The following is a 16,191-nucleotide window of genomic DNA, read 5'->3' on the forward strand; positions in this document are numbered from 1 at the left end:
CCCACTGAAGAGCCTTTCTCAGGAAACTACAGGTACAGAATTTCATCTTTCGAAGTACAGCACTTCAAACATAGGCCTAGCAAAAGATGCTGTGATAGTGCAGACCAACACAGCTGTCCCCTTCTAGTACTACCATCTAAAGCTCATGGATGCAGTTCTGCTTCAGCAGTTAGCAAATCAATAATGCAAACAAGGCTTAAGATCAAAATGCATCCAATATAGTGGTGGACTCCCTGTAAACCAGCAGAACTTATGACCACCAAGAGAACTACAGATTCTACCATCCTCCTTTTTACATCCTTCTCCAGTGCACTGTTAAACCCTCACTAGCAACAGGATGAGAGGAAACAGCCTCAAGTTGTGCCAAGGAGGTTCAGGTTGGATATCGGAATTGTTTAACAGTTTGGATTGGAAGAGACCCCAAGGATCATCAAGTTCCAACTCCCCTGCCTCAGGCAGGACCACAAGCCTCCAGATCTTGTACTAGACCAGGCTGCCCAGTGCCGCATCCAACCTGATCTTGAACACCTCCAGGGACAGGACATCCACAGCCTCTCTGGGCAGCCTGTTCCAGCACCTCACCATTCTCTCAGTAAAGAGCTTCCCCCTGACATCCAATCAGGAATAATCTCATCTTAGAGAGAGTGGGGTAGCATTGGAGCAGGCTGCCCAGGGAAGTGCTGGAGTCATCATCCCTGCACGTGTTTGATAAAAGGACTGATGTGGTACTTAGGGACACAGATTTGTGGGCATGAGGAGGATGGGTTGGCAGTTGGACTAGATGATCTTAGTGGTCTCTTTCAACCCTTAACAATTCTATGAACCTCAGGGGAAAAATCAGCATGGCAGAGATGTGAAAATTTTCCAAGTAGGGCACTTCTAGTATTGCTTTCATAAAGGCTCTAAAGCCCACCCCCTACATAAAGGCCTTTTTTTTCTGCTGACTGCAAATTACTCTTCTGCATGCCTCATTTTAGTAATTGCCTCAGCCCAGACAGAACATGGGAAGGCAGAAGGCACCACTAGTTTACCTAGGACAGACCTTAGATGAATTCTAGCATCATTAAGTACTTTTTCTATTCATCCCTCTGCAAAAATCAAAGCTTTGTGTACTGACTTAGACACTCCTGAATCCTTTTTCCTAGTGGCTTTCCTTATTAAGAGGCAGGCAATAAATACTACAGAGTCACAGGCACATTTGCACCAAACTGCAAGGACAACTCTTTACCAGATATCCTTTGAATAGATTTTATTATTTTTCCTAGCTCAACTTTTGTATATAAGCAGGCTAACTACATTTCAAGTTCTACAGGAAAATAAGAGATGCACATCACCAAAAAGAGTTTAGCATTTAGCATTCTCACACATCATATTCATGTTGACGACTGCATTATCTGACGTGTAAGATCGTGGGCTTTTGGATATTTAGGCTCATAAAAAGCATAGACGTTTAAAAATGAAGGATTCAAATACATATTCGGATACTTGAGTTTTACAGCACTACATGGTTAGTCAAAATTTGTTCTGGGGGGTTTCCAGCACGGTGGTTTCCCTTCTGTCCCCTCACACTCTCATTCTGACAAAAATTTACATAAGTTCTCAAATAAACTTGTTTTCTAAACTTACGAACTGCCCTCAGCCTGAGCAGAGCAGGCAGGGCACATGATTCACTCATTTGCATCGGAGGATACACACTGAGTTCTCTGTATCACATTCCTTTAGAGACAGCAGTGAAGGAGAAAAGCTAAGTGGAAAACACAGGTGTGAGCCATATGAACACAGGTCATGAAAAGTTTTGGTAAACATATTAGCTAAGCCATGAAGACAATTCTTCACAACAAGAAAAGGAAGGCAGGACAAGAGCTTGTTAAAGATAAACTTGATCATGCTAGTCATATTTCTTTGCTTGAAACAAATTGCTTCTGCTACCTGCTGTTCTGAATTTTCTGTCTCTGATTTTATGTCTACTAACTCGTAATCAAACCTGAATAAAACAAAGTACCTTCTTCAGGATAGATTCTGTGAGCAGACACTGCCAAAAAGAAAATGCAATGATTTGTTCTTAACCAAGATATTTTTCCTTTAAGAAAATATTACTTAAACCTATACACCATAACTCAGTATCAGAGCAGACAGCAAGCTTGGGAAAAAAGATACTGGTATGAATCCAGCACAGAAAGATTTCTATAGAGGCTAGTAATGACTTACAGAAGATCCTTTTTGCTCATTATCTTAAGATAACAAATTTACACTGTTGTGTGCTGCAGTCAGCTCCATTACACTGGTTCAGCCTCCCAGCTCGGCAGGTCCCACTAGTTTTTCCAGGAGGGAAGCTCCTGCTTTTAAAGCATAACCTCTTTCGAGTTGTTTTTCAGCCCCCTTCAAAGCAATTCACACGTTCCCCGCTCCACTTCTGCGTGCCACAGTCCAAGCAGCAGTTGGTGCTGCAGAAAGCACAGCAAGAGAATTTGCTACCCTAAGCAAGGTGTAAGACCACAATCCAGGACATTCTGTAGCCAAACCATTTGAAACAAAGCAAATTCAGTTATCCGTCTGGAGAAGGTTCATATCCACAGAAACTAAGCTAAATTACTCCAGCTCCACTCCTACCATGTGCAGAAGGGAGGCACTCGTACTACACTGCTCAGATTTGCAGCCTGCTGCAGCCCCCCCAATACTGTACCAGTTCAGCAGTGCTTGGAGAAGTACCTTTACTCTGCACCTTCTCAGAAAGGGCTCAGAACACCTCACTTTGAAGAAAAAGTTACCCATAAAAAAAAAAAAAAAAATCTCATTACAAAAATCACCTATACAAAAAACTCCAAACTCAAATAACACCACGCAATTCTCCTCCTGATCACATACTGCATGCACAAACAAACATATTGTTTATATAAATAAGTTGAAAGTGCCACTATTTCATCATCTTCTCAAGCAAACAAGAACTCACGCAAGCGCTCTGATTAAATGCATAGAGGCAGGAACACAGCAAAGGCCATCTTAAATGTGTGAGCGGTGTGCAGACCTTTAATTTCTTTGCTTACAGAGGGTTTTAGAATGCAGGAGGGCTGATCAGTTGTTTTTGTTGGTTCTCTTTAGTTTTTAGAAGAAAAAAGAAAAACCATACCCTACTGCTATTTCCGCTCCCATATTCTACCGAGTAGTGATCTTGTGGTAAAGGCATTCAGTGAAGAGAAAACAGCGTGGAATGCACAAGCAGCCAGCCCTCTGCACCCAAACCACAGGAAAGCACATTAGTTTCTCTCGTTTTTACAGATTAAAAACAGGTTCTTCAACTTCATCATACTTAGAATAATGGACTATTCAGTGCTATTCAGACTTTCAGTAACCACTGATGAAGTCTAAGGACAGCCAGTCCATCACTGTAACAAGAAAGGCTTCAGGTCACCTTATCTTCTTGTTGGTTAACTCTCCCTTAGCCAATTAGGATAGCACCTTATCTCTCAGCATAACATCACTGCACAGAGCTCTGCAGCCATCAGCTAATGGCAAAACCAACGTTAAGTTACTCGCACAGACAGAACAGATGCCATCAACTAAAGGCCTTCTTCCAGCATTAGAAAACTCTCTGATTTGAACCTTAAGCTCCTTTTCTGTGAATGTATAAAAAGAAACCTTCCACAATCACAGAGCTCAGAAGCAATTAGAGTTGAACAGAACCAAGACTGCACTACTACTATGCTGATACAATTCTAAGAGATGGAGTTACAACAGAGTCCTCTTTGGATGTGCTCTGGCCCTGACAGTCAGAGTGCATCAGGTTTAGGAAATAGCTGTCAGACCCCAAAGGCCGAGGCAAGCGGTTGAAGCTGAAGCTGTTCATCTCCCACAGGCAGGCTGAGCTCGTTCTCCCAGATCACCACCACTTTCCCTCGCATAGGAGATTCACTGCATGAGACGCAGAGCTTCTGGTTATTCTCCTATGAGTATTTGTAAATTGAAAACAAAAACAAGCAGAAAACCCAAGTGCAATTTTGTCTCAGGATACAAAAACCCTTAAACCATGAACAAAATCCCTGCCTTTTTTTTTTTTTTACAAACTCAGCTGGATTTTAAGATCTTAAGTCACCACTACACTGAACTCACGCTGCACAAGTAGATTTGCAAATTCTGCTCTAAGCAGAATGATTTGATCTTCAGTTTCCTTTCCTGGAGAGGGTTCCTGGAGCACAAGTCTAAAAATTCACAGTGCCCCACGACACAAGGCAAAGCAGCTATGGAGGAGGGGAAGCCACTATTAAAAATGTGAGGAATGCAACCTACTTAGAGAAAGGCAGATAAAGTCAGGACAAAGGAGGCAACTGCTAAGGTTTAAAGCTCTTTCCCCATACAATCCCACCAACACAGATAGCGGGCAACATTCCCCCGGCAGGAGCAGACAACCACCACCTGTCCCTAAGAGACAGAGATAAGATTCATTTCCACTCTTCGGAGCTCCTCATTTTAGTGCTCTTACACGCTAAGGATTACTTTGGCTTCATACAGGCTCACCTTCCAACTTGAGGGCCTGGGAATCATTCATTTCAGCACACAGCCTACAGACTACTCTGCAGGGCACAAGGATGCTCCCCCACGCCCCAAATACCCAAGCTGAGAGCTCCCAGCAAGGTGAGAAGCCAGTTCACAAAGATGAGGGACATCAGGTGAAGGAAAAGCAGCGTATGGGAAATCTAAATGGCACAGCATATGTTTGTGATTTGGAAATCCCAATCAGGGTACGCAGTCATGATAACTTGCTCAGGGCCCAGCGGGCAGGCAGCAGAGCAACATGCAAAGTGCAAAGTTCCAGGGAACTCTGAAGACCAACAGCTAGAAACAATCCCAAGCAGCAACCGAAAATGCAGGGCAAGTATGAAAAACAGCCTGATAGTTTCTTTGTTGTGTAACATCTAAATACATCACCACTGCTTATTTTGCTAATGCAGACGTACTGGGGGAAGCTAGCAAAAAACCTTACACACATTTCTAACAGTATGTCCTCCTTCAGCATAGCACAGGCACAAGTCCATTATCAGCACTTTTTTTTTTTGCATGATTACAAAGAACCTTCTTAGAAGGAAAGACAAACACTGAAATACTACGAGGAATGGAGAGTGTAGAAACACCCTGCTGCATGCAGTTTGTGCCATCATAATCCCATTTGCTTCCCTTACACAGAGGGAGTCTAATGGCAGAAGATGTTTAACGGATCTTTTTTCCATCCAAAGACACCAGATTCTTCACACTGACTTATCACTGGCATCCTACCATTTTCATGGTCCACTTGCCACATAAACAGCAAAAACATTCAAGATTTGCTTGTAGGCTCACAGATTTCTATCATCGTAAGTTAGGAATACTCTAGATGTTCTGTGGTATGATGTGAGGAAGCGTGTTTTGCCAGAAAAAAATGCTAAAGGAACTACAATTACTTTAAAGTTTCATCTTTTTCTAGCAAATACAACTAGAGACTCAACATGTTCAGTAACTACAGCCACTTGGACCAGCACTGGATAATTTCCTCAGAAGTTTCAGGGAAGGCTTTTTGGCTTGATTTGAGGAAGCTGACAGGCATTTATAGTCCCAAACACGGATGCCTAAGGTTTATCTGCTGAGAAATAAAGCTTTGCATATACCTTCTGCATAAAGATCTTTTTCTCTTGAACTACAGCACTCAGATGCGCCAGAGTGAATACCAAGTTAATGATTAACGCACACTGGTGTCAGCAGCTAATGCTTTCTCTCTCCCATGCTGAAAGGGATCCTGCTGCATTCTACTCCCTTCCCACCCAGGTGGGAGAACCCTCCTGCACCTACCCCCACAGATGACAACCCCTGCCCTGATGGAGCCAACAAGATGCTGCGGGTCTGGCTATGCTCACACCGCTGCCAGCCAGAGCTGTGTGCAGGCAGCGTAACTGATCCCTGCCAGAAACATTCCCTGGTTATTTTTAACTCTGAGGGTTTCAGGAATTGCAGAGAACTTGAGGAGTTCCTTTTCTTCTCAAGTTTTGGCTGCTGCTCCCACCACCACCAAGGTAAGGCTCCGTGTCCCTGCCACCTTCCCTGCTCCGCACACATCACCCAACACACTCCTGGGGCAGTTGTGCCACACAGCAGCACATTGTAAGTTACACAGATTCTACCAACAACCTGCCCTCATCCGGGATCTCAGCCCGTAACCAGATCTCACAGCACCTCCCCATGTAATGAGAGAAGCGTGGTACAACCCTCCCAACGCCACCCAGCTCAGCACAGCCCCACAGCTTTTCCTGCACCTGCGGCAGATCAGAAGCTGTGAGCTCACCTCACTGCCAGGCAGTGTTGCAGAGCACTCAGCTGGTCACTAGATAAACACACGAATGTGACCTTCCCTCACCCAGAGGTGAGAAGCCCTTGTGCTGCGCTCCACCCCAACCCTCCTGCAGGCAACCCACCTGTTCCAACAGTGCTTTCACCCTTATGGCAGCTCCACCTAGAAGGAGCCCTGCTCACCACGGAGAACACAGTAACTGGCACTGACACTGGTATGTGCCCAGCTTAAAGCATACACACAGCACGTCATAAGACAAGGCAAAGAAAGAGCTGAAGTAAATATCCTTTCTGCCTGCTTCCTACTTGAAGTGATTAAGTTAAGAGAGAAAGTATATTACTTTCTCTTTATATTACCTGTTCCCCCCTGAGGGACTTAGAGGCTATTTTGGACGCAAGCAGCAACAGCACCAAAGCTGAGAGACAGAACAACAACGGCAAAGAACATGAGGAAAAAAAAAAAAAGTGAGAAAAAAATTCTTCAAGATGGTAGGGCATGGATCACTTTGGAAAGAAAAACACAGCTCAAGGCCAGTGGGGAGGGCCCCACTCACTGCTCATACAGAAACAGCTCACCTAGAAGGCAGCTCCCCACACCTGCAGTAACAGCTTACCACTTCTGTCCATCACCATTTTAAAGCAAAGCTCCAGCAACTGCACATGGCAAACAGCACCTTATGGGTGTTTGTTGTAACTAAGTTACCTGATCTGGATCCCATCCACTCTGCCTCTTCCATTAAAGGTTTGTCTAGGGTGAACACAGTCACATCCAGACATCTGGGGATGTGTTATACTCAAAGTACGAGGGGAAGTCAAGAGACAAGGAGCAATTACAAACAGGATTTCAGCTGGGGTTGGTTTTACATTCTTCTCAAAACAGAAGACATTCATAATACACGCTGCACCTACCTGGATATTACATTTCCATAGTAGTTACGGCCATAAGTGAGCACAAAATTACCAAGCCAGCAGGATAAGCAGCGTGAGCGATGAGGACTGACTCAGTAGCATCACACAGGTCTAGACCAGAGAACAGACTAATTCAGGAAGATCTGTACAACTCCAGCTTCCTACCAGCTAGACACTTACCAAGCTGGTCGTTATCTTGCAGCACTTCAAGGGGCTGGTAATGTTATCGGTAAATGCCAACAAGTTATGTAAACATAAGGTATCCTGAAGCAGAACATCTCCGCCCTTCACACACCCCAGAAGGGCTGTGCTTGCAGCAGCCACCCCCTGCAGCCTGCAGCACAGTCTGGAGCTCCAGCCGAGGCCGGGAACCTCTCAGATAGCTGGGGCACAGGGCTCTGTGCCAGCGCTGCTATTCACCCTGCGAGCACAAAGGGCACCCAGCCTGGGATGCCCTGCCAGCACTCCTTGTGCAAGTGGCACTGGAAGCAACCAACAGCACAGCAGTACCAACTTACTGTGCAAGTGACTGCTGCACAACAGAGTGCTTTCTGACTGCAAAGAGTTGCAAGTTATCTCAAAGGAATTTCAGTTTGGGAAGGAAGCATGCCCAGTTCTGAACACAGCTCACTTATTAACGAGCTGCTTTCATCGTGTCCCTTCTAAGTACATCAATGCACGGCATCCCTGCTGGCTAAGTTACGATGCATTGTACCACTGCAGAGCCCCAGTGTCTGCCTTGCAGACACCCCTGTGGTGAGGGACTGCACCACTTAGCCCCACCAAGGAGCAACACCGGGGTATCGCACCAAGTTCTCAGCAGCTCTTGGCACGCTTTCAACCCATCTTTGCCAGGAAGTTAGGCCAGCAGTTAACTACTTCAGTTGCCAGGCTGCAGATCTACAACTGAGCAATACAAACCTTTTTCTGGTGGCAGCACTCTGGAAAGCGTGGAGCCAAGGCTTCAGGTTTCACAAGAGAAAAACAGGCCCTTATTTTTCCAGGTGACTGCATCACAAGAGTTTTGTTTGGATTAGGATTTTTATTTCCCACCTTCTGCAACACACACACAGGCCACCTTTAACCTCGGTGGATGCCAACACAAAGACACTCATTCCCTGAATCATGTTTTGCCACCTTGCATCACACCACACTGCTCACTGTAATACGACCCCGCTGTTTACCACAATGTAAGCATACAGTTATAGCATAGCCTCATATGAATCCACAGCCAGGATTCTGTGACATTTTATTCCTTGATTTTTTTTTTTTTTTCATGGGCTCACTCAAGGAACACGTTCTGACTGACAGCAGCAGTTCATCAGAATACCCAGGAATGAGAGGGGCTTAAACCCTCAAGCACAGCACATACAAGTGGCACAGGACAGTCAGACAATGGAGTCTGTCCAACCCCCAGAGTGGACACCAGCTGCATTTCAGTTGTTGCTTTTCCATCTGCTTTACTGTGCTGTTTTAGAGCCTCACCTTAAAATTGAGAACAATGCCATTTTTTCACCCAACAACTCCATCAAATAAAAGATAATGCTCAGTCAACTCACCCCTAATTGTATTTCTAGTACTGAGAACTAATGTTCTGGTGAAAACTGTAGTTTGGAAAACAGAAAGAAAAGCATATCCAAACAGCTGCTCTCCACCCATCTGTAAGCCATAAACGCTTGCTTTCAGAGCAATGCCTGGTATTAGCTATCTACCTCCAACTTGCTCTGCTTGCTTGTTGAATAAAGTGACCAGCTCAGCTCCTATCAGAATTGGTTACTGACAGCTGGAAGAGCAGTAGGAAGCTTACTATTGTTACTGCAAATTTTCACATGCAAATACAACATGAAGTCAATACACGCACACAAAACACAATCATTAGATCCCCACATACACTTTTACATTGCACAAATTGTCCCAGCAGCCTAAAACACATTCATGCATTGCTACATTTAGCATGAAGCTGACTGACAAGCTGAGCTCAGCCACACTGAAGGAACTGCATCCAGTCAACATCACCTCAAGGTTTTCAAACCAATGCATTCTCTGGCGATATTCACCCTTGGGAGACAGTGGATGCTGATCAGCATGCAAACACAACAAAACCTTCGGTATCACTAAAAAGAAGAAGAACATAACCAATTATTTTAAAAATTCTGACCAAAGGCAGCCACAGCTCTGCGGAGCAGATACTTGGACACATAAAACATCAGTGGCATTCCTGCTGCGTGCTGCTGAAACTAGCGGCGCGGCAATCCAGCTAACCAAAAAAAGCATGAAGTAAATGGCAACTGCAGGCTAAGAAGTATGCAGAGGGTGATTAAGTACTTGCAAGGCTGCACTCCCTTTGAGCGAGGAAACCTGAATATTACAAAGGGCTGAGTTAGAAGGGAATGTGGGGTATTTTGTGACAGACCTCTGCATGACAGCTGGAGAGGAGCTATTGCAGCAACAGCTGTGCGCCCCGCACGGCTCGTGCTCCCAAATGCCTCGGCTGCCTGCAAAAAAGGCTTCTGCCTCTTCTGGGATCTCAGTGTGATGGATTATTTGTTTATTGTTTAGCTAAGAGCAGGAATGCTTAGCTCCGGCACTTAGTTTTAAAAGGCCGTGGCATGAAGTTGAACTACCACTAACCGGGGCTTTCCTAAGGTTTATGGCTGTGGCAGGGGCCATCTACTCCACAATTACAACTTCTCCACTTCCTGTCCTAACAGCATGCAGACTGGACAGCAGAAAGTTCATATATCACATCCTGATTTAGAGGAAATGATTGTGAATTTCCAGGATGGAATCCTGTCCCACCAGCCCTAATACCCAGCTCTGTTTATCTCCCTGGAGGAAGGGCCAAGAGGAGCCTGACAGTCACCACACACTGACAGCCCTCATCTGCAAATGTGCACCCCACAACTTCTCCAAGCATAAGAGGAACTTCTGAACAGCTCACATGCAGTTGAAGAGCTTTGGCTGCAGGACCAAAACAGTGTTGTTTCATCCCAAATTTGAGCACAAACCACCACTGACGCTCTCAAGACGGATGCTGCACCCAGGCCAGGAGGCTCCAGTGCCAAAACGAGGCCCGGCCTCAGCATACCACCACCACAGGCACTGAGCAAGGCAGGAGGGATGCACTGGGCAGGTGACAGAGAGCTGCCCAACTGGTTCTGCCTGCAGCCTCAGTTCCTCTTTGCTTATTTCACCGCACAAGAGGGAACCATTTCCTATTTTCAGATATAGATCCCCCTTTAGTCTTCTAAAGGAAGCAATGTACACTAGGACACGTGCTTTCCCACCACGGCTGAGCACAACAGCCCTGTTTACCTGGAAGCAATCAGCAGCCCTGAAGCACTTCCATTTAAGCACAGGGAAACAAACCCAAGTGGGAAGTATTCACCAACAAGAAATGTTCCTTCTGAAGAGCTTCAGAACTGAGATGGTGACGACCACACTTTATCACGAGCAATAGCAAAGCAAAACAGAGCTGAAATCCCTCACTGACATCAAGTCCTGTCGTGTGGCCAAACCTAGCACCGAGCCATGCTGCAGTGAGGCAACGACGACTCGGCCACTTAATCCTGAGAAATTCCAGCAATGAGGCATGTGACTCGCTTGTAATCAATTTTAAAACAATTTGGAGAAGTTTCTACACAGTCATAAAAGGAAAACAACATGTTTAGCAATACAGTCGCCACACAGGAAGGACAGCAGTGGCTGCATGGCATCAGGCAGACTTGACACTATCACAAAGTGTAAGAGCTCAAGAAAATACCCTAAGCCAAGAAACAACACATCAAGCTTCATTTCCTATTGTCTATAGCAATGCAGCAAGTACAGAAAACACACAACACCAGTCCCTAAGGCCCCTGAGGCTCCACACAGAGGGTCTTTATTTCCCAGTTATTTCTCAGGTTGTTCAGAGGCCAAGTTTTCTGCTAAAGATCACTTTGCAGTGGCAAGATTTCACATCAAGATAAAGCAGCTGAGAGGGCAAAATAACGCAGATAATGTAATACAAGCTGACAATAAGTTGTTTTGGAAAATTCACTCTGAACACATCAGCTCAGCCCCACAGTGCTGCTCTGACACCACTCTTTTAAAGCGAAACAGTTCTTTTTCAGCTAATAATTCGACGAGTTTCTCACACAGGAAGACGCCAGACTCCTCTTTCACAGATCTCCTCTGGAAAAGGGGCACCAACAGCAGCTCTTGACACAAAACTTTTTCTTCCATACACGTGCATCTTGAGCTTTGTTTTAAGAAAGTTTCAATGTGATTGCCTGCAGAAACCAATACAGCACTCCGCAGAATCCTTTCCTCCTCCGGCGCTAGAAATGACTATCCAAAAGCCGTGCTACAGCCAGAGACTCCACAAACTCATTCAGCAGCATTTTCCAAGACTTCAGCACCGGAGAACCGACCTCCAGCCACACACGCTGCTCTCACACCAGCCCGGATGCCCTCAGGAACACACAGGCAATGCCATCCAAAGCGACCACACCGCGTTGCGTTAGCAGCGCTGAGCCAGCTGCAGCAGGCCAATGAAGCGAGCAGCCCCCAGAGCAGCAGGCATGGACGCGCTCTGCCACACGCGGTACCTGCTGCCGCACAAAGCTGCGAAGACGGCAACCGGTCCCATCTCAGCGCTCCGTTTGCAACTGCTTCCCAGGAAGCCAAGCTCTTGAAGCGCCAGCTACCTGCGTGTCCGAGCTCAGCCTGAAGGCGCGCCGCAGCGGTACGGCAGAGGGGCAGACCGAGGGCCCTCCCTCGCGCGGCAGGACGCACCTTTCCTCATATCTTTCCGTAAGCCGCACACCGGCACCGAGGCAGCCGCGCCGCCCGGCTCGCCCTGCCCTGCCCCGCCGCCGCCCGCAGGGACGCGCTTCGCACCCCGTCGCCGCCCCACCCGCTCGCCGCAGGCAGCGCCAGGCCGGAGGCTGCTGCCGCCCCTTCCCTCCCGCAGCGCCTTCCCGGGGGGCCCTCGAGGTCACGTCGCCGCCTCCCACCGGCAACGCGGGGCGCCTCCGGGCCTTCCTCCCTCCCGGCTCCGCGCGCCGGGCAGCGCCCAGGCCCCGGCGCCGCGGCCGGGCGGAGCGGAACCTCCCCGGCGCCGCGAGAGGGGCTACCCCGGCGCCGCGCCTCACCTGGATGAACTGGATAGTGAGCGCCGACTTGCCCACGCCGCCGCCGCCCACCACCACCAGCCGGTACTTCTCCTGCCCCGGGCCGTCCCTGCAGCCCGCGGCCATGGGGGAGCCGGGGGGAGCCGAGCGCGGCAGCGCCGCCAGGTCCGGCGCCTCCCTGCCCGCCGCCGACCGCCGCCTTCCCTCCCTGCCGTCCGCCGCCCGCTCGGCCCCGAGCCCCACCGCTCACAGAGCGCGCCGCCGGCACAGCGCGGGTAACGGAGCGCCCGGCAGCGCCGAGCCGAGAGGAGCAGCGCCGAGCGAAGCGAAGGGAGCGCCGCCCGCCCCCGCAGCCAGGGCGCCGCGGCTACAAATGGCCGCCGGGGGGCGGGGCCGCATCATCAGCCATGCTAATGAGCGTGAATATACACATGAGGGGGGCGTGGCCTCGGCCGCCGGCGTGTTCCTCCCGGTCCCGTAGGGCCGCGCTCTCCTCTCTGCGGTGCGGCTCAGGGCCGCGTTCCCCCCTCGCCGCGTTAGGGCTGGCGGCTGCGCGCCCCGCCGTTCCCCGCTCCTCGGAGCCGCGTGTCTGGGAGCTGCCATCACCTCCCCGTCACCACCACGGTGTCACGGCCGCCTCCGAGCGCTCGGCACAGCGGAACAGCTCCGCTCTCCTCCTTCCTAAGTTTGGCTTGTTTGGGGTCTGTTTGTACGCTTTTAATAGAAATGCAGCGAGGAGCTGTCGGCGCTGCGGCCGTACGGCCCCGCTCAGGGCATCGCCGAGTTCCGGGAGCTCAGCAGCCTCTCTATGAGAACAATTGCTATAGGGTATTGGATTCCCTTGGTCTGAAGATACAGAGAAGCAAACGTTTTATTCTTCCCTTATCTTTTAAGCTTTCGGTTTCAACATACATTGTTTCAAAGAGCTGTTAGAGCCGCTGAGGCCATCCAGTCTGCGAATTGCACTTCAGGTTTTCCGAGTGGGCAGATACATTGAAGGCTTAAGACAAATAACACCGGCATCCATTGCTTTAAGAAAGACTCCACTGTGAAAACCTGTTACTGTTAAATTCTTTCTAAAGCAGTAGATGACGGAAGAGATGAGCAGCGGCTGTTGAGCAGTTTGTGCTACTGATAGCTGTATCCAAACAGTGCTGGGGAGAGACCCAGCAACTCTTGCAGCGAGACCTGGGGTTGGGAAACCATAGAATTACAGCATGGCTTGTGTTGGAAGGAACTGTCAGCCAACCCAGTTCCAACTCCCGGCCATAAGAAGGGCTGCCCCCAACCAGCTTATGTTGCCCAGGGCCCCATCCAGCCTAGCACTGTGTACCTCCAAGGATGGGGCACCCACAGCTTTCTGGGCAGCTGTGCCAGTGCCTCACTGCCCTCCCTGTGATAGAGAGGGGTAACTTAAAACATCAAGATGTGAGATGGTGAAAAAGTGGCCAAAGTTTTTTGGTGCAGCAATTCAGAAGTACAACTTTTAGAGCTGTTACAAGAGGCTGCACCGTTTCAGATCCAGCCTCAATATACATGCTTGAAGACAGACAAAATCAAGAGCAGCATCCAGATGGCAAGCTTAAAAGAGAGAGCACCCCAGCACCTTATGTAATGATGGAAAAAAAGGTTTCAGGAAGTGCTTGGGGGGAAGATCCAGAACTTTGTTTTGCACTGGCAGCCTGGGAAAGATGTCAGCATGGAGGGTTAGAAGACATCTATGCAGTAAGTAACATATTGAAGCTACAAGCACACTGTGAGAACACGATTGCTTAATTAGAAAGGAGCCTGATCACAGGCTTATCACAGCAACAAGTTACAAAATCTCAGGGTCATGAGTCAGCATAGTAGATTTCTGCAGGAACAGTAAGTTTTTCCATGAATGTGGCATTATGCACGTTCCCAAAGGCAGCACTTGTGTACTGACCTTGCACAAATGCACAGAGCATCACTGTATAGATGCTGTGACCTACAGGAACCCACATGTTGCAGTTCCCACCAAGAACCCCACAATGAGTGCACAAGCGGAGGAGATGGGCTTCTCACAGTTGTGAAACAAGGAGCTGGAGGAGAAAAACATAACAAATTGCTTTTCCTCAGGATGAGAATGGAAGACCTAATCCAGAATGAAATGCACAATCATTTTTCCAGAGTATTAAAAAAACTTGTTATGATTATGATGACTTTAGAGATTCAAGTGTACCATACTCAATAGCAATTAAAAATCCATGAAATGATAAGGAAGAAAAAAAAATCAACATCTTTCCATCAAACACACCTCTAAATAAGTCGTCTCAATACCTTCATCCTGTTGGGAAGGAGCCTGCACCTTTTCTGGTCTCTTCCCAGATAAGCTGAGCAATTGCATTTGTAGCCATTGGTGTGCAGGCAGTGGAAGCACGCTCTGGACTGATGGCAGAGACTGCCTCTGCAATGTGGGCGACTTCACTTGAGAATGGACCACTTCCTCCTGGGTCCCCTCTGGTATAATGGCACCAATGCCCAGTGTCCTGGGACATCTCAGGGGCAACAAAACACAAACCACAAGCCACATCTGGATTTTCTTGACCAGAAAATGAGCTATCAGTGCACATAGGTACATCGTGTGCCACCATACAACTGGACCCTCTTCCCTGCACATGAGACAAAATTAGCTTTTTTTCATTGCCACCAAAGGGCAAAACTTCGCTGGTTTCCTTTTCCTTTGTACAAGATGCATGAAACTTCTCACATCCCCCCAAATGCTCGTAAGCTCATTGGATTCCTTCCATTTATGATATCTTCACAGAACAATGAGAGGCAGGATAACAAAAAGGTGTAGGAAATGCCTGGATATTCAAAACAGCATCTGATTCTTAAGCTTGGGAGCAGCCAAATTTTCATATGTCTTTTGGTCACACTACCCGTGGTTCTCCCACATGCTACAAGGACAGAAGAGTTTCAGCTGGAAAGGACCGACCAACATCACCAAGTCCATAAAGATCCATGAGAATTATGGATCAATCACCTTCATCTCATTTTCTGGAAAAAGTCCTAAAATAAGCAATTCTATTACTTGTAAATACCTGGGAGAAAAGAAGGAGGTAATTGACAACCGAGGTGTTTTTCTCCAAGGAGAAACTGTGCCAAACCAAAATATTTTTCTCCTGTGACTCAGTAGTGGGCCTTCGAGTAGGAGGAGACAGTAACCATTCTATATCTTGGTTTTAGCAAAGCTTTATATACGGCCTCACCTGATGTTCTGATGAACAGGCTGGCCATTAGCTGGCAGCATAAAGGGGAGGCAGAGCAGGTGGGAACATCAGCACAGCAATTTTCAGTGGTTCATTTGTTTGTTACTTCGTTGCAGTTAACTATAGTAGCAAAGAATCATAGAATCACAGAATCACCAAGATTGGAAAAGACCTAAAAGATCACCCAGTCCAACCGTTCACCTATTCCCAATAGCTCCCACTAAACCATGTCCCTCAACACAACATCCAGCCTTTCCTTGAACACCCCCAGGCTCGGTGACTCCACCACCTCCCTGGGCAGTCCGTTCCAGTGCCTGACCACCCTTTCTGAAAAGTAATACTTCCTCATGTCCAGCCTGAATCTCCCCTGCCGTAGCTTGAAACCATTCCCTCTGGTCCTATGAATGAAGCAAAAATAGCAACAAAAATTATTTCCCCCTCCCCTGTGCTGATGATTGCTTTTCCTCTCTTGTTGGTGTTGCACAACATCTGAGCCTGAACTCCCTCCTTTTACCAATACACCTTCAGAGATCCCCTCTGTTGCAATTTTTTTCTTTCTAGCTTACAGTGTAATTTACACCAAAAATGCTTATGCTATCATTTTTGTATAAATTCTTAGTATG

General features: G+C 47.7%; 1 protein-coding gene across 2 annotated transcripts in view; it reads right to left on the minus strand.

The window, feature by feature from the left end:
• The window catches only part of RRAS2 (RAS related 2), a 35,641-nt gene extending 23,153 nt beyond the window's left edge, over nt 1-12,488 (minus strand). Inside the window, exon 1 of one of the 2 annotated variants that reach the window (XM_042813334.1) lies at nt 12,357-12,488. In XM_042813334.1, the coding sequence (XP_042669268.1) occupies nt 12,357-12,461 (105 nt within the window). In that variant the 5' untranslated portion in view covers nt 12,462-12,488. Of the gene's footprint in view, nt 1-9,278; nt 9,324-12,356 lie in introns of those variants that run through there. The other variant, XM_042813336.1, reaches the window with a different exon arrangement.
• Between the last annotated feature and the right edge of the window lie 3,703 nt (nt 12,489-16,191).

This window comes from Centrocercus urophasianus, unplaced genomic scaffold (assembly GCF_019232065.1).
Source record: "Centrocercus urophasianus isolate 14NV4802_14NV808 unplaced genomic scaffold, USGS_Curo_1.0 seq_14, whole genome shotgun sequence".
NCBI classification, from domain to species: Eukaryota; Metazoa; Chordata; class Aves; order Galliformes; family Phasianidae; genus Centrocercus; species Centrocercus urophasianus.